General features: G+C 46.0%; 1 protein-coding gene across 1 annotated transcript in view; it reads left to right on the forward strand.

Annotated features, from left to right (window-relative positions):
- Positions 1 to 17,233: 17,233 nt before the first annotated feature.
- LOC309802933 (uncharacterized protein) overlaps positions 17,234 to 24,432 on the forward strand; it is a gene marked incomplete at its 3' end in the record, with an annotated part of 176,547 nt that continues 169,348 nt past the window's right edge. Inside the window, exon 1 of the mRNA XM_082618788.1 lies at positions 17,234 to 18,001. Coding sequence (XP_082474914.1) covers positions 17,879 to 18,001 — 123 coding nt within the window. The 5' untranslated portion in view covers positions 17,234 to 17,878. The remainder of the gene's footprint in view (positions 18,002 to 24,432) is intronic.

Raw genomic sequence — 24,432 nt, forward strand, 5'->3', positions numbered from 1 at the left:
CTCTAGGAATAAACACAGACTTTTTTGCAAAACAAGGATGAGTTGATTTACTTCTTAGGTATAAGCAGGAGGGTGAACTGCACATTCTGCTCCCCAGAAGTGGCATCTGGAGAAGGATGCAACCTAGGAACTAGCCCTCCCCTCACATTTGCAAGGCCTGGGGGGAAAGGACAAATGGAGGCCCACACACCACATGTCTACATCTTCAAAAGTTATAGATCAAGCCAGGGAACTGCTTAATAAAATAAGTTGTATCCTCCTACTTTGACATGTATACTTTCATATTGACCTAGAAGGTCAAGTTCAAATTGAGAATTCTTGGACTTCTTGGACTTCTGCCCAGGGACATGGCAGTCCAAGGAGTGCCTGCCCAGCCGTTCCCACCCCCCTTCTCTTCCCTTTGTGGCTTTGCTCTGCACCGAGAGGGGCCTGTGCACACACATGTGGACACACCAGTCTGTATGTCTGAGCTCCATCCATATGTTGCCCTTGGCCACCCTTGGGTTTTGGGAGCATTAACCAGAGAAGGACACAATGCAGTCCCTGGAAGTAAGCTCAGGGCTGATTGGGCAGGAAATTTGGGGACTGTTGTCTAGAAGAGGGGCTGGGGCTTGGTTGTGTGTGTGTATGTGAAAATATCACTTTGGTCCTGAGGGAGGGCAGCTCCCAGTGGAGGGCCAGAGAGGGGACTTTTAATAGGGCCTAAGGCAGCGGTGCCTCTTGCCCAGGTGCAAGGGCAGTACTACCGGGAATAAACAGCCCCCGCTACCAGGACCTTCCTCTTCTATGGAGACACAGTCTTTTCTAAGACCTTGCCCTCACATGTGCTCTGGATCACCAGGGAAGAGGCCAGTAGGGAGAAAGTGCCTAGTTCTGTGCTACATGGACCCAAGTCTACAAGGAATTCAGTGAACCACCTTCTCATCAACTCCCAGGCCTCCAGCGACTGCTCATGACTAATGCATTTGATTGGAGCCCCTAACCCAATGGAAAAAATGGCCATTCCCAGGTTCTATGGGATCCAGCCAAATGCCTTGTATGGAAAGGAGACGAGGGTAGAGGGAGTGTTGTTAATTATGTCAGAGCCTGCCAGGCTAATTTTTCATGTTTGGACCATTTTACTGTCTGGATAAAGAAGCAAAAGCAAGACATCTGATAACACCACTGTTTTTCCCCCTTGGCCCATGTCCCTTCACATACCAGTTTAAGATGTTCCTGCTATTCTGTAAAGAAAACAGAGAGGGCTCAGGTACTCCCCAAATGCCAGCCCAAGTCCTGAATGAGACTCCATGACTTTTCCTAGATAATCCACAGCTTCCTTAACAAAGTGGGCCAGCATTCATTGTGTGCTTTTGTTTTATAGGCTGTTTTATGACTGGAAAGAACCTGCTTATTGTAAATCTCTCTTGTGGGATTTACAGAGGTGTTGTATGTTCTATTTTCCTGACTCTTTCACACATTTATTTAACTTCATTTATTACTTGGCATTTTGTACTCTAAATCTTAATCATATAAGAAAGAAATATTGTCCAACAGACACAGCTGTCAGAGTACTTATTACGGCTTTATTCATTTAAAAGGTGGGGTTTCTCCCCCTTGGTAGTTCTCCAGCTTTTAAAATACATTTTCTCTGTGAAGCCCTAGAAGTGGCTCATAAAATTGGTGTGTTTGAGTCTGTGGGCTTCCAAGGGTGCAAAATGCTTTCTTCAAGGAATAAACTCAAGTTTATTATTGCTCCAGAATTTTACAAACTATCTTCTTTGCAAGGGAGGGACAAAGTACATTCTAGTTTTTGTTTTTCTCAATTGCTGACTCCTAGGTTGGTCCCTGATTTCCCTATCTGTCTTTGACCTCAGGGAGTTTTGGGGCCCTTCCAAACTCTCTCCTGGCATTTTTTTGGTGCGTGTGTTCGTAAAATCTACATAATGCATAATTTACCATTTTGAACATTTTACAGTGTACATACAGTTCAGTGGCCTTCACTACCTTCACAATGTTGTGTAACCACCACCACTATTTCCAGAACTTTTTATCGCCTCAAACAGAAACTCCGTACCCATTAAGCAATAACTTCCCATCTCCTGGAATTTTGATCCTTAGCTTGTGCAGTGTTTATGCTCCTTAGAGCCAAGGAACCTGGCTTGAAATAGTTGCTCTGCCCCTCACTAGCTCTGGGATGTTTAACAACTTGCCTGATCTCTTTAAGTCTTGGTTATTCATCTGCAAAAGGGAGCTAATTAGGGCTTCCCTGGTGGCACAGTGGTTCAGAGTCCGCCTGCCGATGCAGGGGACACGGGTTCGTGCCCCGGTCTGGGAAGATCCCACATGCCGCGGAGCGGCTGGGCCCGTGAGCCATGGCCGCTGAGCCTGCGTGGCCGGAGGCTGTGCTCCGCAACGGGAGAGACCACAGCAGTGAGAGGCCCGCGTACCGCAAAAAAAAAAAAAAAAAAAAAAAAAAAAAAAAGGAGCTAATTAGAATCAGAATAGCAGCCTTCACAGAGTTGTTACGTGCACATAGTACCACACATAAAGGAACATCATCAGCCCTCAAGAAGCATGTTGTCTTCTCCTTGTTGTCAGTGCCTCATTGCATCAGATGAGGATTCTCTGCTATTAACCCTCAAATCCCTCGATCCTCACAGCCACCTGGGCTAGACCTGGCTCCCTCTCTACCCCTGAGGCAGGGCTAGGAGGGGGTAAGGGCATTTCTTAATCTTCCCAATAATGACTAACATTCGTCAAGTGACATTTGTCAAAAAGAGGAAACTTAACACAGAGACAAGTGCTAAGGAACGTCAAGAAGGTCTCCCAGCTTGTAGGTGAAAGACAGGATTTGAATGCAGTCCGGCTTCAGGGCCCATGTTCTCAACCACTGGACTCTAAGGCCTTGATGTGTTTCTAAGCATCTGGTGACGATGGTGGCAGAAGCAGAACTTGGAGAGGGAATTTCAAGCTCACCCAGCAAGTCAGTGGCACAGCTAAGAAGACAGTCTGTATCTTCTGACTTGCCACCTGATGCCCCAGCCACTGGCTCTGGCTGTGCTGCAGGGGTAAATATTCTAAGAGTGTTATGTCAGAAGTAATCAGGGAATCAGGTAATCCACTTCCCCTTCCTTAGAATGAGGCCTGAGTCTTTAAGGAGTTTTAGACATGAACAATACCAATGGCTTTCCTCCTGGAGTATTGCTTTGATGGCTTCCCTCATATATCTTCCAAACCATATGGCTGGAGTTGCCTAAGGATGAATGTCACCAGCCACCTACCCACTCACTGCCACCATCCTGATGGTCAGTCCTCCAATACATCCCATCTTTAAAACTTTATTGACCGAGCGTGGGTAGTTGAGGAGTAACTTCTCATTTAAGACATTGTTTATATTTTCATGTTTGTTTCTTAAAATGGCTTTGTTGAAGTCCCTCAGTTGGGACAGAAGACTTTTTCCCTTATCCTCTAGGAACTGATAGAGTGTCTCAAGCTCACAGGTGACTTTCTGTCATTCAATTTGTTTGTTTCTAAATTAGATAGAGACAAGTGATCACATGAACACTGAAGTAATCACATGCATTCTTTCCTTTTCATCATTTCCCACAGATGCTGCTCTATAATTTCTTCTTTGTTTGATTCTATTCCCATCACATACTCACTGTAAAGGAATTTAAAAAGGGAGACAAAACACAAATATATTTAGAACTTTAAAGTGTATATCATGCAATGTAATTTCAAACTGAGTTTTTGCAACTCCAAGGCTACCTTCAGTGATCTTAAGGGATAATCTTAATAGCTTCTGAGAAAATTAATTTTAATTAATCTTAGTTCAAAAATAGATGCGCCCATGTATTTCTAAGGGAGAATGGGACATGTCATGAAGTCAAGAACATGTGTCTGTGGGTGTAATTATGAAAAGACTGGGAATGAGTAAGTTATTCTGTAAAGCATGTGGGTGTCTGCTTTGTGGTTCAGTTCCTTGGCTCTGGAGTTGGGCTCTAGGGAAGTATGTGTATCTTAAAACGTGAAAATGGAAAGAATTCAAGGAACATGACTGGTTCTACTGCATCCAGACTCTATCCTTGACAAGTATCAGAGTGACTGCAAAATGGAGAATGAAGAGGGAATACAAAAGGCAGAGGGCAGGTGTTTCGGAGAGTTAACCTGCTTGGATCAGGAGAGTGTGTGCTGAGAGGTAATTAGTAGATAATTAGATAATTAGTAGCAGACATGAGATAATTATTTATCACCAAGAGCTGACGTATTGGGAGCAGGAACCATTTGAACCATAAGTGGTAATAACACTTTTTAAAAATAGCCCAAATATAAAACGCTCGATTAGAAAAAATTCAGGATCAGTAACCGCTAAGGTAGAGAAACGGTACTCAACTTGTGTTTACAAGTAACTTTTTTTCTTGGTCTTCTAAGTCAAGAATTGGCAAACTACTGCCTGCTGGCCAAGAACCACCCACATCACCTGTTTATGTTTGGCCCTTGAGCTAAAAATAGTTTTTACATTTTTTAATGGTTGAAAAAAATCAAAAAAGTATTTTGTAATGTGAAAATGATAGGAAGTTCAAAGCTCATTGTCCATAAATAAAGTTTTATTGGCACACAGCCACGCTCAGTAATGTATTGTGTGTGGTTGCAGAGGTCAGTAGTTGTTGCACAGAGACTAAGCGGACCTCAAAGCTTAAAATATTTATTAGTGGGCCATGTTCAGAAAAAAGTTTGCCAGCTCTCAGGCAGTTCTTGCAAAGTGGGCAGTCAGTAGCTGTTCCCCAAGAAATGAGTTCCATTGACAAATAAATTGGGAACTGCTATTTTAAATAAAAGCAAACCAGTTTCTTCCTTTTTTTTTTTCCTGCTGCAACGCTGGGCATGTGGAAACTTGTTTCCCAGATCAGGGATCCAGCTGGCGCCCCCTACAGTGGAAGCATGGAATCTTAACCACTGGACCACCAGGGAAGTCCCAAAACCAGTTTCTTTAATAAAGTAATGCCACAAGGACATCTACAAAAAAAAAAAAAAAAGTTGGGAGGAGGGAAGCAGAGTATTTGATGTTTCCCAAACTTATTGTCGCTGGAATTTTTTTCTCTTTTTCAAATGGGCTCTTCTGTGGGACTAATGATCCAGGGAATATGACTTGGTAAATATTGATGAAAAGTAATTGGTGATTTATACACACACAATCGAGGAAAACAATCCTGCTGCTTAAAAACTGATGGTAGTGCTTCCCTGGTGGCGTAGTGGTTAAGAATCCGCTTGCCAATGCAGGGGACACAGGTTCGAGCACCGCTCTGGGAAGATCCCACATGCCGTGGAGCAACGAAGCCCGTGCGCGACAACTACTGAGCCCGTGTGCCACAACTACTGAAGCCCCAGCGCCTAGAGCCCGTGCCCCGCAACAAGAGAAGACAGTGCAATGAGAAGCCTGCTGCACTGCAAGGAAGAGTAGCCCCTGCTCACAGTAAATAAAGAAAGCCCGCAGCAGCAACAAAGACCCAATGCAGCCAAAAAACCCCAAAAAACTGATGGTAGAATTTCTTTCAGAGGGAAACCTGTTTTTTTGTTTCACAAAACATTTTCTAAGTCATTTGGTCATGAAAAGTTAGGTTCCAGGAATTGGATCTGGAAGGTGGAAAATGGAAACAAAGAGCGTTAAATAACTCTGCATAGCACAGTGAGGACACTTGGGGTCTGGGGCCGGGCACGGAGGAAGGATTGAGAGGTGAACAGGAAAAGTCGGAGATGAGCAGGCTCCTTGGGAGTCAAGAAGAATCAAAGAAACATGGTGAGGAATGTTGATGGTCAGAAACGCCCTGAACGACAGCCGGGACTGTAGAGTTTGTGGAGCCCGTTGCAAAATGAAAACGTTCAAAATGCAGCAAAAGGTTACGTTAGAGGTACTAAAATATAAAGCCTTTCTTCTTTCAACTGCAGTCTCTCTCTGTCTCGCTGGTTTTAATTTGCTACTTAACCCGTGTTCCCTCATGCATAGGGGACTCCACAAGTGCAGATCCTTGTGGGCACCCGGATTCAGCTGCGACTCGGCGCATGCGCATGCCGCCCACCATCTGTAAGCTCCCCGCTCCGGACCCGGCCTGGGCCGGGAAGTCAGACCCAAATTCTCCAGTTCCCACGTGCCTACCCTCCCACCCCGCCGTGGACAGGTGAGAGGCTGGGATTAGGTCACAGGGTGAGGGTGGGAAGGGGGGCCTGGGGCACCATGCAGAGGTGGGAGGTAGTTGCAGGGGGTGGGGATTGGAGTAGGGGTGCAGCTGAGAACCTGCTCCAGGAAGGCAAGGAGTTGGCGGGAGGACTGCGAGTGAGTCCCAGACGCATGCTCTGTTGATCCATCAGACTTCACTTACAAGAGCACAAATTCAGAGATAAAATTTCAAGAATTTTGAAAGGTTTTCAAAGACAAGTGACCACAAAGCATGAAACCCTAAGTGCAGGCCCCTCTGAGCACCGGTGCTTGTGGGACGGCATTAGTTGCACACATGTGAAGCCAGGTCTGGTGCTGCATAATCACGTCTACTTTCTGAAAAGAAATTACTCCACACCCTTGGTAAAAAGTGTTGGGTCATCAGTTGCCTTGGCAAATTAAATGCAAAAAGGACCAATTTCCTTCTTTGGGTCCATGCCAGCAAAGGGAACAAAACAGTAGTAAGGAGGCAGGGCTAGGAGGAGACTCAGATTTCAGCATAAACAAGAAATTGGACCAGAGGTGGCCATGAGAACACAGTCCCAACGAGGAGCATGCGGACATTTTTGGTTTCCAACCATGCAAGTGACCAGAGCCAGCTGGAAGGCTTGGAAACAGACAGGTGGCCCACAGTTGGGCTTCCTATAGTATGACTGATGTTTTATGGGGAACGTGTTGAAAATATGTAAAAATCATCTGAGGATATTTAATAGTCCGTTTTTACTGTGTTCATTTCCCTATGCTAGAAGTAAATCTAACTGTGGTCTTGTGCTCCCTGAATTTGTCACTATTAATCACTGGTGACAGGAATCAGCAGAAAATGATGGTGATAGATCTTAGCTCAATTCTGGTTCCTACTTCATACCTCAACTCCCATGTGACTTGGGGGAGAAACTGGCCATAGGCCAAGAGGCACTCTTTGCAAATAAAGAATACATAATGCATCTTTTCCAGAAAAAATTCCAAGACAAGGGGGAGCAGAACTGCTTCTGCCCAATCAACCTGGCTTTGATCAGAATCAAATGATGGAGAATATGGGGGAAGAGAGGCAGTGACCATATCTAGCTCACTTGCCCAGCTGACAGCATTGAGTAAGTCAGTAATGAATGACTGATATAAGCCACTATTTTTTTTTTTTTTTTTTGTGGTACGCGGGCCTCTCACCGCCCGGCCTCTCCCATTGCGGAGCACAGGCTCCGGACGCGCAGGCTCAGCGGCCATGGCTCACGGGCCCAGCCGCTCCGTGGCATGTGGGATCTTCCCGGACCAGGGCATGAACCCGTGTCCCCTGCATCGGCAGGCGGACTCTCAACCACTGTGCCACCAGGGAAGCCCTAAGCCACTATTTATTGAACACTTTCCAAGTATCAGGCATTCTGCCAAGCCATTCTCATGTACTATCTCACTTAATTGATTCTACCAGGTAATTACCCCCTGTATTACAGATGAGAAAACTGAGGCTCAGAGAGGTTACACTTGTATACAATAGTGCAGCCATAAGTGCCAGAACCCTGATTCAAACCCAGGTCTGTCTGCTTGCTAAGCCCAACCTATTGAGTCATATCTAAGAAAGTGAGCTTCTACTGACTTTTGCTGAGAGGTGAAACTCTTTTTACTCTTTCTTAAGTGTACATATCCAGAAGGTCCTGAAGCTGCTCAGATATTTTGTTAATTGTAGTAACCCGAGATAAATCACTTTTCCAAAACCAGACATAAAATAGTAGAGGGGATTGATGGCATTTGTACCTAATGTTATTTGTTTGATTTAAAATGTTTTATCTCAAAGATTGAGGACTGAGGTCATATCTCTCATGCCTCATTTTTCCTCAAGGTCTTACACATAGCAGTCACTCAATAAATACTGGAGAACATAATGCTTTGAGAAGAATCTTAAGATTGTTGTTCATCTTCTTGAAACTTTTGGTAGCTGTATGATAAAGAGCTGTTTTAGGACAGGGAATAACACAGTAAAAGTGACTTGAAATGAAAGAGTAAACATTTTTTTATAAAGTTATCTACCCACCCCCTTTACTGTGTAGCACTGTAATAGCTCCAGAGGGGACAAATGGCCAGTCCAACTCTCCTACTCAAATCTCTGCAGCTGACTCACCTGCTATTTCACTGCTTACAGAAGCCATTCACTCTCAGTCTAGAAACTTGGGGTTTGTCTTCTCCTTCAAGTTCCACATGCACCTGTCAGCAGGATCTATCATCTAAGTTATCTATCGAATCTGTTCCTTTCTTCCCTTTCCCACTGACACTACCTGTTTTCACAAAGTCAGATTTCTCATTGAACTGTTGCATTAGTCCCCATGCTCCAGTGCACTCTGCACACTTGGGTGTGTTATTTCTAAAATGAAAAGGAGGTTCTGCCTCCCCTGTGCTGAAAATCCTTCAAGGCTCCTAGAGCAGCATACCCAAAAGAACTTTCTGTGACAGTGGCAGTGTCCAGTATGGCAGCCACTAGCTGTATGTTGAGTTCTTGAAATGCGGCTAGTGAGTGTGGACTGAGTTTTTCAGTTTAATTAACTTTAAGTAATTTAAATACCCATATGTGACTAACGGCTGCTGTTCGGACAGCATGGTTGTGGGACGACACACAAGTTACTTAGTGTGACCCACAAGGCCCTCATCGGTTTGCCCTTTTGCCCTTTTCCTATCCTCATTTTCTGTGGCTCACCACTCCACACTCTGAGCTCCAACTGAACTGCTTGCTTTTTTCTATATGCACATACTGTATTCTTTCATGCCGTTTCTTCTCCTGGAATGCCCTATCCTGCTTTATTTGCCTGGCAAAGTTCCTACTCAACTTACAAGATTTAGCTCAAATTCCTTTTCCTCTGTGAGGCCTTCCTGTACAACTTTAGGATGAATTCATATTTCTCCTCTGGGCTCCCACCAGCGCCCTCACACAACTCCAGGGGGCACCATTTACACTGGAGCCTATGTGAATGGCACCTTCTGGATTTGTGCAGTGCATGGTATATGCAGCCCTCATGGTGGTCAAAGTCCAAACTTATATACATGTTGCTATTTTGATGCAATACATTCATTGAGGACATTGATTTATTTATGAGGCACTGGGTTTGGCTTGCATATAACTGTTGTCTTTTGTTTCTATGTCCTATTCCTGTGCCACTCTGTGAGTCCTGCAGGAAGTGATCTTGTATCCTAAAAACCTGGCTTAGTGCCTGGCACATAGTAGAAACTCAATAAATATCCTTCAAAGCAGGGGCTGGCAAACTACAGTTTTTGTATAGCCCGTGAGCTAAGAAGAGTTTTTACATTTTTAAATGGTTAGAGAGAAATCAAAAGCAGAATACTATTTTGTGACATGTAAAACTTATGTAAAATTCAGATTTCCATGTCCATACATAAAATTTCATTGGGACACAGGCACATCATTTATTTAAGTATTGTATGGAGCTGCTTTGGCCTCACGCAAGCAGACTCGAGAAGTTGCAACAGAGACCATGTGGCCAACAAAGCAAAAAGATTTACTATCTGGACCTTTACAGAAGAAGTTTGCTGACCTCTGTGCCAAAGGAACACAGAAACAGACTCCTTCCCCCTCAGAGCTCAGATACTCCTTCTCCTATCTTTTCCTCCTCACCACCTGCTTCAGGACAGGATGTGGGCCTGGTGCTTGCCAAGCCCCACATTACGGATCCTCACTCCCTGGCCTCCTCTGGTACCTTGGCCCATCAAGGGCGCTGCTGTCTCTTTATTCCAGGTTATTCTTGCCTCACACTGTACGCTCCAGAAACATCAGATGGCTTGAAGCTCCCCCCAGACATGTATTTTCAGCCTTTCCTTGATAGTCTTTTTTTTTTTTTTTTTTTGCAGTACGCGGGCCTCTCACTGTTGTGGCCTCTCCTGTTGCGGAGCACAGGCTCCGGACGCGCAGGCTCAGCGGCCATGGCTCACGGGCCTAGCCGCTCCGCGGCATGTGGGATCTTCCCGGACCGGGGCACGAACCCGTGTCTCCCGCATCGGCAGGCGGGCTCTCAACCACTGCGTCACCAGGGAAGCCCCCTTGATAGTCTTAATACACAAGATTCCTCTTTTCCCTCCTCCCAGTTTTTAATCCTCCCCCGCACCGCAAACACACATGTATCTGCCTGGGGATCTTCTGGGACCCAGAGCAGATGAAACAAAACTCCAGGAAATCTTTCTCAGTCCTTCTCTCTCTTAGATTTAATCACTGCTCTCTGCAAGTTCAGACTATTCACATACTTGGTCTAGTAAATAACCACATTATGTCCTAGTGAATAGTGTGTGTCTAATACGTTTTCTGCATTTCATTTTTGAACCGACTCATGCACATGTGCCAGGCCCTGTGCTACGTGTTGTGGTTGAGTCAGATGTGGTCCTTGCTTGTCTGGCTGGGTAGACAGTTATTAAACATGAAAACAAGTGCATAATTATACATTGTGAGAAGCGTCATGGAGGAAAAATAGGGTGTTTTGAGGAGCATTATCTGGCAAGCATGTGAGAGACATTCAGAACTGTTGCCTGGATTGGTGCTGAGTTGAAAGAGATGGCCCGGTCAAACCCTTTCCTTTCCAATGAGGGACTGAGGCACAGAGATGTTACATGGCTCGCCTGAAGTCACCCAGCCCCTAGCAGTCAGCATAGCCACATGCAGCCCGTTAATTAGTTTCATTTGGGCCACTCCAGTTCTGATGGTCTTTATGTTACCCTGTTTACATTACTGTCCAATGAATATTCTTATCGATAGTCATCATGTGCCTCTGGGAGAACTTTATCTTGTGTTTTAATAACTCGCTAACCTAAATTTGATCCCAGCTAATCAGACATACTGATTAACTGGTGAAAGGTGGCCCAAACAGTGACAGTAATCATTTCCAAAGGCTTGAAAGTGGGCAGCAAGCTATCATATATTCCCGCAACCTTTTCTTCCTTCCACATTGCCCTAGTCCTCCTGGAAGCGGATGTGGATAGACTTTGTTGTAGTCTTTCCCGACAGTGGGGCTGGAGAGCCGAATGGCCCCAGAAGCTCATTCCACCCATACCTCATGTGGCTGGAAGATGTCGTTCCTGTCAGAAGGCCTTCCTCTGACTCTCGCACGTGATGACAGTTTCACTGGAGTCAGGTGGACATGGGCTCATCAGCGGCTGATATGGAGAAGCAGTTGGATCGAGGCAACTAAAGTGGTTTTGAGCAACACCAGGTGAGCAGACGGTGAAGTGCAAGGCTGCAGAGAAACGAGGACTTGGCCTGCTTAAAAACACCTCTCTCACTGCGCCCCTGAGTGTGTTCGCACTGTGCAGGGTGGTGGCAAATGCACGCGTCTGGGGGCTGGGATTGAGTTCCGGCTCCTCTTCTTCGGGGTGACTTGGGCAAGTCACTTAGCTTCTGCGGGTCTCAGTTTCCTCACATGCCAAGTGGAAGTACTGAGGGCCGCTGTGGAGGTTAGATGAATTCGTGTGTGTAAAGAGATTAGCAGCCAGCACAGGGTGAGGGCCCAGTGGCTAGACAGGCTCCATACAGAGCGCCACTGTGCCCCAGGCACTGTCCTGTATTAACATACTTAATCCTCACAAAGCCCCTCAGAACCAGGTACCCATCCCCTCATTTTACTAGATGAGGAAACTGAAGCACAGAGAGGTTAACCCCTGTGTCCAGGACACACAGCTAGTAAGCATCAAAGCTGGGATTTGAACCCAGGCAGATTGGCTCCAGCATCTATGCCCATCAGTGCTACACTAAACGGCCTCTCAATAAAGATGGGCTAGGGTGTGTTCTTACATTGACTGTTCCTCCCTTTTGCTTTAAATTGCCAGTTCCTTCTATTCACGTATTCTATGATTACCTTATTATCTGAGCTCAAAATTTGAAATCCGTGTTCAAAGAAAGGATTTTGTGCTGCAGAAGATAAGAGGTTTAGAGGAGAGAGGCCGTTTTGAAGATGTGGTTTGGATACTGCAAAGTAGGGGTTTCTAAAACATTTGTGATAGCTCAAGGGGACAGCAGGATAGAATATTTGAAATCAATATTGTTCTGAAAAAGCCAGCATGGTAGATGAAGATATTCTTTTTTTTTTTTTTTTTTTGCAGTACCCGGGCCTCTCACTGCTGTGGCCTCTCCCGTTGCAGAGCACAGGCTCCGGACGCGCAGGCTCAGCGGCCATGGCTCACGGACCCAGCCGCTCCGCGGTATGTGGGATCTTCCCGGACTGGGGGACGAACCCGTGTCCCCTACATCAGCAGGCGGACTCTCAACCACTGCACCACCAGGGAAGCCTCACGCTGCCACTTTTATGAGCCACATGATACCCTCCCCCCCAAAAAATCACTCTTTCTCATCTCTACCAAAGGAAGTACAGCATATAAATTTAAAACACAGACTCAGCTCCACCACTGCCAGCTGTGTGACCTTGGGCCTTTTAGCTCTTTGTGACTCAGTTTCCTCATTTGTAAAATGGGAACTAATAGTGGGTGTTGGGAGGATTATAGGTTAAAGCACTTAGAATAAGGTCTGGTATACAACAAGTAGTCAAACATCCATTATTATTACAGGAAGTCCTTGCTTTGCATAGTTCCAATATGTACAAACTTAAGTTGCCACATTTTACGGAACACCAGTCCCCCCATAACATGTGACCAGTTTCAGTTACCATTGTATAGTAACTGTAATTGCATAAAATACAAACTTCGCTGCTAGCTCATTCCACAGATCACTACATAAACAACAGATGCACATCATGATCAGTGACCAGTCATGTCACTTATTTTACAGCCTATTGGTTATTAAACCAATCTGTTTATTCAATCCACACACATCTGTTATTCAGTTCATGCACAGACAGCAAAGCACTTGGTTGCGTTGCTTCCTTGTCTTCCGGTCATAAACCCACATGCCATTTCACGGAGATAGTTAATCAAAAAAGAGAATTGGCCAACAAAGATGGAAGTGCAGCAAATAAATGAAAAGGGATAACACCGGAAGTAAAACTGTATGTGACCAAAAAAAATCTGAAAATGACAACGTCAAAGCAAAGGTAGGATGGGATCTAAACCTGCACGAAGCTACGGTGCAAATTATATTGAAAAAGTCCAATGAATATAAAAGCAAGCTCAAGTCCCTTCAACATCTTGTAGTTTATTTTATTATTATTTTTTGACATCTTTATTGGAGTATAATTGCTTTACAATGGTGTTAGAGTCTGCTGTATAACAAAGTGAATCAGCTATACATATACATATATCCCCATATCTGTTCCCTCTTGCGTCTCCCTCCCTCCCTCCCTATCCCACCCCTCTAGGTGGTCACAAAGCACTGAGCTGATCTCCCTGTGCTATGCAGCTGCTTCCCACTAGCTATCTATTTTACATTTGGTAGCAACATCTTGTAGTTTAAATTGTACTGGGAACAGAAAGCTGCGTATGGTTGAAATGGAGCATTTATTTCTACTTTGTATTCCGTGCAGTGTGGCAGTAACTTTTACTCCACTGTGTAAATAACTTTGCAGGATTTGAGTCTAATGTAAATGAAGTTAGAAAAAAAAAAAGATGGCCATAGGAATGTTGACACTGCTGCCATTACAGAGACTCTAGATGTGCAGGCAGAGGAACCTAGTGAAGGTGGGCATGTCAGTATAAATGAGGAAAGTGGTGGTGACAAAAAGGATGAAGTCTCAGAAAAAATGACATCAAAAAACATTTGAGGACTTCCCTGGTGGCACACTGGTTAAGAGTCTGCCTGCCAATACAGGGGACACGGGTTTGAGCCCTGGTCCAGGAAGATCCCATATGCCGCGGAGCAACTAAGCCCATGCACCACAACTGCTGAGCCTGCGCTCTGGAGCCCGCAAGCCTCAGCTACTGAGGCCCGCGTGGCTAGAGCCCGTGCTCTGCAGCAAGAGAAGCCACTGCAATGAGGGGCACGCGTACCGCAGTGGGGAGTGGCCCCCGCTCGCTGCAAATGGAGAGAGCCTGCGCCCAGCGACGAAGACCCAATGCAGCCAAAAAATAGAATAAATAAACATTTGACCCTAAAGAACCTCTTAGATCTATTTCATGACATTGAATGTTCAATGGGTAGAATGTTGGAAAGATCCAAAGGAGCATGAAAATTCATGAAGGCATGCAAATGATGCTTGCTCTGTATTGTAAATTATGTGAATAGAAAAAGAAGGCAAGCACTGTTCAAACTACTCTTGATAAGTTTTTTTACCAAGAAATAGAACACATTAACTCTCAAAATTCCTAATGTTTTAAAGAACAGTGTATTATATAGAGTTACTATTTTTTCCCTCTACATTTATAATGGACAGTAAGAGGATTTTTAATGTTTTGACAAAACATTTAAAGGTCATAGAACAATCATCATTTTTCGCATTGAGTATTTAGGTCAGTTTGAATGGTGTCAGCTTGCACAGTCAAGTTTAGGGTCCTGCACTGCTGTGCAAAGTGAGATTACCTCTACTTCCTCATGGAAGAGTACAGAACAGCTTTGTTGTTGTTGTTTTAAATTGTGGTAAAATATACATGAGTTACCATTTTAACTGGTTTTAAGTGTGCAGTTTAGTAACATGAAGTGCTCTCACAGTGTTGGACAACCATCACCTCCAGAATGTTTTCACCATCATAAACTGAAGCTCTGTGCCTGTTAAAACAGTAACTCCCCATTCCCTTCTCCCCCTTGCCTTGGTTACCAAGGCAAGGGGAAGTTACCTTTCTACTTTCTCTATGGTTTCGCCTATTCTAGATAACCTTATGTAAGTGGAATCATACAATATTTGTCCTTTTGTGTCTGGTTTATTTCACTTAGCATAATGTCCTCAAGGTCGATCCATGCTGTGGCATGTGTCAGCATTTCACTCCTTTTTTGGCGAAATAATATTCCATTGTACATACATGCCACATTTTGTTTATCCATGAATCTGTTGATGAATACTTGGGTTGCTTCCACCTGTTGGCTATTGCGAATAATGCTACTACAGACATGTGAGAGACTTTGAAGAGTAGTTCTTTCTGGAAAGTGGGGCTGGGGCTTACTCTTCATCTGAGACCCTTCTGTACTATTTGATTTTTTTTAAAAAAAACTATGAGCACAGGATAATTATAATAAATAGGTCAATAACATATAATATTGGAGAATTTGGAAAATCCTACCACATGGGAGTGGTTTAAGTGTATACAGTACGTGTGAAGGCACCAAGCTTGGAGCTGGAGTGTAGAAGGTACGTGATGGCTGCTACTTACAGTGCAGTCTGAATTTTGTATGCTTCCCTCTGGGCAGAGGGCATGGGAGTGCCCCAGACTGGCAGCAGGGTAGGGCTCAAAAGGTTGCACTAGAATTTGCTTTGGTGGCCCATTTGGAGGCAAGTACCTTCCTTTTGGTCCCTTCCCAAGAAACCCAAGGCCTGGGGCTGCTCCAAAGGCACCCAACTTCCCATCTGAGCCCCCATCTGGGCTGGTCCTCCTCAACCACCAAAACCAGGTCTCAGGCAGCATGCCATTCTCAAATCCCCTTATCGGAAAGTCCCTGTTCTGACTCCTGTGACCTCAAGGCCCTACTGATAATGGTTGTTAGTCATCACAAGTTCTTGTGTTCTTGACTGGCATATAGTTGCACTGTAAATGTAAAAATAATTTTTTAAGGATGACAATTCTGTGCAAAACCATTGGCACTTCTTTTCCAGTCTCCATTGCAGATACTGCTAATTGATTGTGAACATGCTGCTGAGACCAGAAAAGGCCTGAGAATCTTTCTGAAACAAAATCTAATCTCAATAATTTGGAGTTGGCACTTGCAATGAAACCTATTTGTCATCTCTGTGACACAAGGAGTGACCTTCTTGGTCTAGATATCAGGTGTTGGGACAGGGGTTTGGAAGGGAGATTAGGGGGGCATGGTTTGCAGCACCTCTGAACTCATGCCATGGAGCTACGATCATACCTGGATAGCTCAAGCACCTGCGATCTTCTCTGATTTGAAGACATAAAGGTGACCTTGAGAAAACTGAGCTTATAGGGTGGGCCTCAAGGTGGCCACGATGAGTCCATCTCCTGATACCATGGGTTAAGTCCTGAGAGGTGGAGTGTGTCATGGCATCTCCACCCCTGTCATGTACTCTCAGGGGAGGAACAGGAAGGCTTGTAGCCCAAGTTACAGCCATGAGCAGGTCTGGGGAACTGGGCCATGATGTGTCAGTGCTCTCCCCACTTCTGTTGGCCCTTCCTGTGAATTAATAAGATCCTCAGGCCTTGCAGATCCAATCTTGGAGGGAGGCAGAGAAAATTTATTATAAGAAAAAGAACCAAGCAATAGGGAAATCAAATTGTCTGCTTTTGTCAATGGAGCCTGTTTGCAGTGAGTCTGGCTATATGCTTCATAGATCAAGCTGTATCCAATGAACACCATAGATGGAGCCATTAGCACCCTAACACTGGCTATTTTGAAATTTGTTCTCCTGGATCTTTGTTGTCCTAGGGCTGGACGTGCATCTTCCATAAGGTTTAGCTGTGGAAAACCTTGTTCATTCAGATGCTTATCTACCACTCCTGACAATAATAATAAAAAGAATAGCAATGGAGAGCTTACTATGTGCCAGCCACTGTGCTAAGTGCTTTATAAACATTACCCCACTTAATTCTTACAGGAACCCTAAAGGTAGGAACTACTGTCATCATTTCATAGATGAGGAAATGGAGGTTTAGAGAAGTTCGGACATTTATCCAAGGCAACCCCTGGGGGAAGAAGCAGAGCACGGACTTGAATCTACATGACTAACTCTAGGTCCCTAACTCTTAACCACCAGGATCTATATGACTAACTCTAGGTCCCTAACTCTTAACCACCAGGCCACTTGAAAAAATGACTTTCTCCTGTAAAGCTTTTAAGAAGAATTCTGCGAACATGATGGGCAGCTGTCTGGTGGCTTCTACTGGGAAAATATTCCACTCCACTAAAACTAGGCATTGCCTGCCAGGTCCCCTCCCCTCTCTTCCCTTCTCTTCCCCGTCCCTCCTCCATCCCTCCCCCACTTCCCTTCCCTTTCTCTGATCGTCTCCAGGTTAAACCCCCTTCTCATCCCTCTGCCTTAAACCCTGCCAGCCCATGCGAACGGGAATCCTCACTGTGCTCAGCTGTCCAGGCAAACCCCGCAGAGGGTGGGCCTCCTGGTCCTTCGCACCAATGGCTTTAGTCCTCCAGGTGCTTCTTTTTTTAAAAATTTATTTATTCATTTACTTTTGGCTGTGTTGGGTCTTCATTGCAGTGCGTGGGTTTCTCATTGCCGTGGCTTCTCTTGTAGCGGAGCACAGGCTGTAGGCGTGCGGGCTTCAATAGTTGTGGCTCGCGGGCTCCAGAGTGCAGACTCAGTAGTTGTGGCTCACAGGCTCAGTAGTTGTGGCGCACGGGCTTAGTTACTTAGTTGGTCCACGGCATGTGGGATCTTCTCGGACCAGGGCTCGAACCCGTGTCCCCTGCATTGGCAGGCGGATTCTTAACCACTGCGCCACCAGGGAAGTCTCCTCCAGGTGCTTCTGATGGACCGGAGATGCAAGGGCCCTGCCTCCTGCTCCAGCAGCAGCCTGGTGACATCCACAGTTCCCAGCTACCTGTTGCGTTTGAAGCTCTTGGCCTGAAGGCTCTGGTGGCACTGGAGGCAGGGGGGCAGGAGGGCGGGTGAGGCCCGCTTCCAGCAGCAGATGAGGCAGGCCTGGTGGAAGCTGTGGCCACACTCTGTGATTACAGGTCTTGGCAGTACTGGAAGCAGATGCAGCAGTGACTTCTTCCTTGGGTGGCGAGCAGATCAGCAGCGGCCATGGCAGGTTCAGTTTCACTTTCCTTGTCTCCACACTCTCTTCATTGTCTCCTCTGAGCTGAAAGCTTGGCCGTGGCCTCCCAGACCAGCTACGAGTAATCTGAGCCTTTTTACTTTACTTTTTACTTTTTACTTTAGTTCCTTTCACTTTCCTAGTCAGAAGCGGCTTCTCTCGGTTCTGCAGCTTTCCTCTCAGCAGGCCTGAGGGGCGGGGTGGGGGTGGGGGCGGCCCTGTATCAGGGGAAGGAGACTGTTTAGGGTGGGGAAACCAGCAAGGGTTTTAGCCCCATGGCTGTTCCCCGGCCCAAGGGGCTCCCCGTTTGTCAGATCAGGATGTTGGGAAAGTGCCTTGCCATAACTGCTGTGCTGGCCCCGAAAGATGTGAACCCACGGGAGATGTGATGGCTGCTTCCCAGAGCGATCCGACTGAGCCCACAGGGCTCCGGCTGCTCCCAGGGCTGGGGGAGGGGCCGGAAGGCTGGCTTCCTGAGAGTTACGAAGGACTCTAAGAAGTTGGCAGGGTGACATTGTCTGAGTCACAAGAATTTGGGAAGAGAAGTGCTTTTCTAAAACTTTTATACATGGAAAATTAGACTTTGCATTTAATAGGGAATTGGGGACAGGGGATGGTGAGGGGTGTGTGCTTTTTCAGGGCTGGCCTCACTGACAGGTGACATCTGAGCCTTATGGAGAAGCGAGTCGGGGATAAGGGATGAACTGGATGTCCTGGGTTCTGGTGGTGAGGGGTGAAGACGTAATTAAGTTATCTGGGTGGTCTTAGGGCTTGGAGCTCCTGCCTCTACATTGACTTCTGCCCCTGGAAAGGGAGGCTGCATGCATGCTGGTGGGTGGGGAGGAGCCGGAGAGGTCTTGTGCTGCTTTGAAGTAGGTTCTGGAACCCTGGACTGCTGTTCTTGGGTGCTGGGAAGTGAGCCTACAAAGAGGAGATCATAAAAAGGTGATGTGTGAGCTTCCCTGGTGGCGCAGTGGTTGGGAGTCCGCCTGCCGATGCAGGGGACACGGGTTCGTGCCCCAGTCCGGGAAGATCCCACATGCCGCGGAGCGGCTGGGCCCGTGAGCCATGGCCGCTGAGCCTGCGTGTCCAGAGCCTGTGCTCCACAATGGGAGAGGCCACAAGAGTGACAGGCCCGCGTACCGCAAAAAAAAAAAAAAAAAAAAAAAAGGTGATGTGCTTTACCAAGAGCTGGTGATGGCCCAACACCTTTACCTTTACCTTTCCCTGCTGGCAGGGGATGTCCTGGTTAAGAGGTGGGAAAGGCCTCGGGGTTGGCCACTCAGAAGCACAGCTCAACCAAAGAGAAGGGTCCTGACTGGTAGGTGCTGACTTTGGAAGGGCTGCAAGGGGACTGTGAAAGTTCAGTGAAAAGAGACAGTTGCCAACAGGGGTGTGAGAGCAGTGAGACTCCCTTTGCTGAGCCTAGCTAGCTTGTCCTACCGCTGCAGCTTTGCTTGAGAGCGAAGTGTTGAGCGGCCTGTTTCAGGAAGGAGCCCCTTATCCCTCATCACCATTCCCTGAGCACCTGCAAAGCGTTCTTTCACAGATGACCTCTGGACACACTCACAGCCCCTTCTTCAAGCTCACAAGGTAGAGACACTCGCCTGAGGCCAAACTTCCCAGGAAGAGGTGGAGCCAGCATTCAAGCCGAGGTCAAGCTGAGTCCAAAGCTCAGGTTTTTACCATAGATACTAGGTGACCTCTCACACACAGTAAGGGACCCTGAAGGCATAGGACAGGACCTGTCCTCTGGGTGGGGCTAAACATTCTCTTAGGAGACAGAAGTCACTGAGACTTTCGTTCTGGCAGCAGCAGAGAGGACCAGTGGAGGGGGTGTCCTTTGCTCTTTGCATTTACTCTGTGCGTCTGGAGAGAAGCAGTGGCAAGAAGCTGCTGGACTTGTCCTAGGCATTTAAGGGAAGAGTGCCTGTCCTGGTTTTCGCACTATCTAGCCTGAAACATCTGGACTGGAAATACTTAGTCACAAGCTCTTCTAGTACATGCAGCCACACAGAAGTGACATTCGGGACATGGCCCTTTGGACACATTCTCCCATCAATGCACTTAAGTCATGTGAGCATCCCAGGCCCCTCCCAAGGGTTTGGAGAACTGGAGTTACCTCCTACTCTGAGTTGGATTAGAATATTGGAGAAGTCAGGGTGAGGTGGACTCAGGCAGGGGGGCCCAGCCATTATCATTATAGAGGAAAAGAGACCCAGGTCGTTTCTGACAGCCAAAGAAACACCTGTTTTAGGGCAGAAGTGAGGGATAGGATCTTGGTAACGTCGATGAAAAAATGACATTTTGTCAGATACCGAGAGAGAACCCAGCGGAACAGATTTGCATTGATGTTCTACATGGGTTCCTCTGGTGATTCATGGGCCAGCCACAGAAAAAGGTGAGATTTTCAAAAGTATTTCCTACAGCAAATTCAGTTCCACATTGAAAAGTGCCCGAGAATCAGCATTTGAACTGCATGACTGCAGCAATTTATGCTTTACTAGTTAAAAGGCTTCCCAACTTTAATTTTTAAAAATTGATTTTACAAATCAGGATAGGCAGGCAAGGAGATCCCTAAGGCCATGTGGTCTTTCCAAACTGGCTTGGAGAACAAAAAGTTTGAAGGCCTCTATCAGCAAGAACAGGTTCGATTTCCAAGGTCTCTTTAATTTGGGATCCCAGCAGGCCTTGTTTCTAGTGAGAGACTAACTGCCCTCTTTCCTACTGCAGGGATTGAGAGAAACGCTGTTGTCAGGCCTGCAGGCTGGAGCAGGGAGAGACCACTACCACTGAGTCATAAATATTCTCATCCTTTCTTTTAACAAAGGTATATCTATATCTACATAGAAAAAAAGATTGGGGGAAATACCAGATGTGCATGGTGGCTCACTGTAGGTGATTTGAATTTCTTTTCTTTTAATACTCAAATGTATTTTTCAAAATTTCCACAAAGAATATGTGTTCCTTTAATAAGAGAGAAAAAAAAAAACACCCACATAAATACCTCTCTCAGTAGAGACACAGATGTAGAGAACAAATGTATGGACACCAAGGGGCGAAAGTTGCGGGGGGAGAGGGGGGTGGTGTGATGAATGGGGAGACTGGGATGGACATATATACACTAATATGTATAAAATAGATAACTAATAAGAACCTGCTGTATAAAAAAGTAAAATTCAAAAATAAATAAATACTTCTCTCAGGTAGAAAAATAACAAACATTTATGGAACACTCTGATTTGTAAAGTCCTTCTCACATACATTCTAATTTAATCCTCTCAACAGCACTCTCTGATGACTATTTCTATTTTGGCTTCAGAACACAAGCCTCAGGAGGTTTAGAAACTTTCTCAAGGACCCATGAAAGCCAGAGTGGAACCCAGTCTTCTCACTGTAGGTTTCCTCATCCGTTAGGATGCCAGAATCTTGGGATGAGGGGACTGAGGTTGCGGAAGGAAATCTGAGGGCAGGTCGGGGGAAGAAGCAAGGGGCAATGGTAACCTCATGGGAGGTGGAGGTTGGCAGCTGCTGTTTGGAGAAGTGTGGTCGTCATTCTTCTGGTTTTATTTGGTGGGTCTCAGGGATGATTTCTGGGCTGAATAGAAAGCTTGCCCTCAGGATATTGGTCTTCTGGAGCTCCCAGCAGCTGGGTTTTGCTCTGCCTGGCTCACCTCTCTAGTTGGATACAATGGGGAACTGCTTCCCCAGGTCACCCATGGCCCCATACTTTCTTCCTTCTTTCCTGGGCCCAAGGCAGGGCTTCTTCCTTGTGTTGGACAAAGTGAGAGGCGTACGGGCCAGTGTTGTTCTGCCTGCTTACACCCTGGTCCCGGGCTCCTCCAGGAGCCAAGAGGTGCCCTCTGCTGGAGTGGAGGCTTCCGGGCTGAGGCAGGGAATCTGGAGATGAAGACAGGCAGGTGGAGTGTGAAGGAGGTTCCCTTTCAGAGCTGGAAAGAGGGAAGGTGAAGTGGACCATTGGCTAGAGCCACCAGAGGATGCTCAGGGAACACTCCAGCTGGCAGTCTGCCCTTCTCTGTTAGATGTCAGCCTTGCTGGGGTGAGGCTGATCTGTCCCTGATCATTAGTGTGGACCAGCTGGAAGAATTCTTGAGTCCAGTTGATTGGGAAGGAAGATGAGAAGTTCTGTTTTTTTCGAGAGATAAAAGAAGTGGTGTGTTGGAGCCAGCTCCTGCCAGCTTTTGAGGGGCCAATTGTTAAAGTTTTAAGCATCTTGTGAATCGTCATGCTGGTAGCTTGAAACTGGTCATAGTGGGAGTATTTCCACCATCGAAATGGACAAATGCCACAAATCAGAGCTTCTCCCTGCCAGAGAATTGACTGTTAAACATTTACCTGCATATCCCTGGGCAGGAGTACCCTTTACCTCATGGTTTGGGGCTCACTTTGTCCTTTTAAGGGAGATAATGACAACGTGCTCTGGCTTTGGGCTCTTCTCTGTGATGTCAGGATGGGAAGTGGGGTCACCCTTGCCCTGTGGCTTTCATTTTCCTATACCTAAATCACAGGGGGCAGGCTGGGCTGGAAAGGGACCTCCTGTGTCCTCTAGGCCATGTGACAGCTGGTACAATGCCCGGGACAAAGTACGTGCTCCAGAAATAGTTGTTCAAGGGGGCCGAGGGAATCACTCTCACCTATTATAATTTCATAATTTTCCTGACTGTTGTCAGCAGAGGGCGCTACAGGACTAATGATGTTTGAGTTATGGCTCCTGATTATCTTAAAAAAAAAAATCATTAATTTGAAAGAAACAGAAACGGACCGAACTGACTTGGTAATTTTTAGGTAAAGCACCAATTTTGAAAAAAATTGCAGTGCTCAAGTGGTAGATAATAGTGAACATTGCTATAGCACTTTGTAGTTTATAAAAGCACTTGACCTACATCATCTTGTAAAATTCTCAGGACAACCCCGTGAAGCAGGTGGAAGCGTCACAGTGTAGTAGATACATGTGTGGGCTCTGGAGTCCGTGTCTGGGCTTCAAATCCTGGCTGTGTCAATTATGGACTCTCTGACTTTGGACAGGTCATGAAGCCTTCCTGTTCTTTGGAGGTAACACTGGTACTTGACTTGGAGGCTTGGTGTGAAATGGGAGGAGGCTCACAAAGCACTTAACAAACTGCTTTGCAGGTAATGAACACTCAGCAGACGTTAACTCTTATTATTCTTGCTACAACACCAGGCACCTGATCTGAGCGTGAAGGAAACCCTCTAGGTCGTATCATGGGTAAGGGCAAAGCCAGGACAGAAGTCCCACCTCTTCTAATATAAGGTCTCTGCGTCTGGTCGTCACCCATCCCCAAACTGTCACTGCTGACAAACCTCCCAGCTGTGCTAATAATGCTCATCATTCCTGCTAGAATGCTTGAAAAGTACTTCAAAAAAATTCCCTCTTGAAATCCTTAATCCCAAATTAATTTGCTTAGTAACTCGTTTTTCTTAAGGAGATCACAGCTAACTTCAGCCCAGTGCTCTCCAGGCCTCATGATCTGAACCTGAGTGCTCAAAATCAGGGAGGTTTACTGTCCTGAGCAGTATAACCCTGGCGTCATGAACTCAAAGAACTTCAGGGCCAGCAGGTGTAGTAAGATAGCTGGAGAGGGGATTCTGGCCCTGTCTGAAGCAGGAAGTGGATGTGCAGAATGAGTATGGCCAGATCACCTGATTTTCAACAGAAGCAAGGACTCCAGATGTTTATGTGAAATATCCCAGTTGATAAATCTTGTCAACGAATTTTAAGTTTTATAAAAATCACTGTGGGGAGCAAGTCAAACATGGTTGTAGGCTGCATCCACCTGCGCTACCAGTTAGCAATCACTGGATAAGCCTTAAGGTGAGGTGGGGTAGTTGTGACGCATGCTTCCAGGGGCAGCAAGGGCAATCCCACGGCAGTTTGGAGAGCCTTGTCAAAAGCCAGTGTATTGATATTTTGCTTAATTGATCATTTTTTCCCTTTGGCTGAGTTAAGTCTTTGCTCTTTCTGTAAAGAATCAATTCCTTGCCTGAGTAGTGTGGGAAACAACTGGATGAGAATTAGACTAACTGGAATTGATCTGCAACCCTGTGGTGTGACTCCAGGCAAGTTTCAGACCCCTCCCCCACTCCCTCCAACACACCCAAAGCAGCTGGGTTTCCACCCTTTTAAGATCAGTACTGTTTGGGATTTTTTTGACATGTACAGACTGCTATATTTAAAATGGATAACCAACAAGGACCTACTGTACAGCACAGGGAACTCTGATCAATATTATGTTACAGTCTAAATGGGAAAATAATTTGAAAAAGAACAGATACATGTATATGTATAACTGAATCACTTTACTGTACACCTGAAACTATCACAACATTGTTAATCAACTCCACAACACTATAAAATAAGGGGACTTCCTTGGTGGCACAGTGGT

This window comes from Mesoplodon mirus (genome assembly GCF_964341445.2).
Source record: "Mesoplodon mirus genome assembly, chromosome: 4".
Lineage (NCBI taxonomy): Eukaryota > Metazoa > Chordata > Mammalia > Artiodactyla > Ziphiidae > Mesoplodon > Mesoplodon mirus.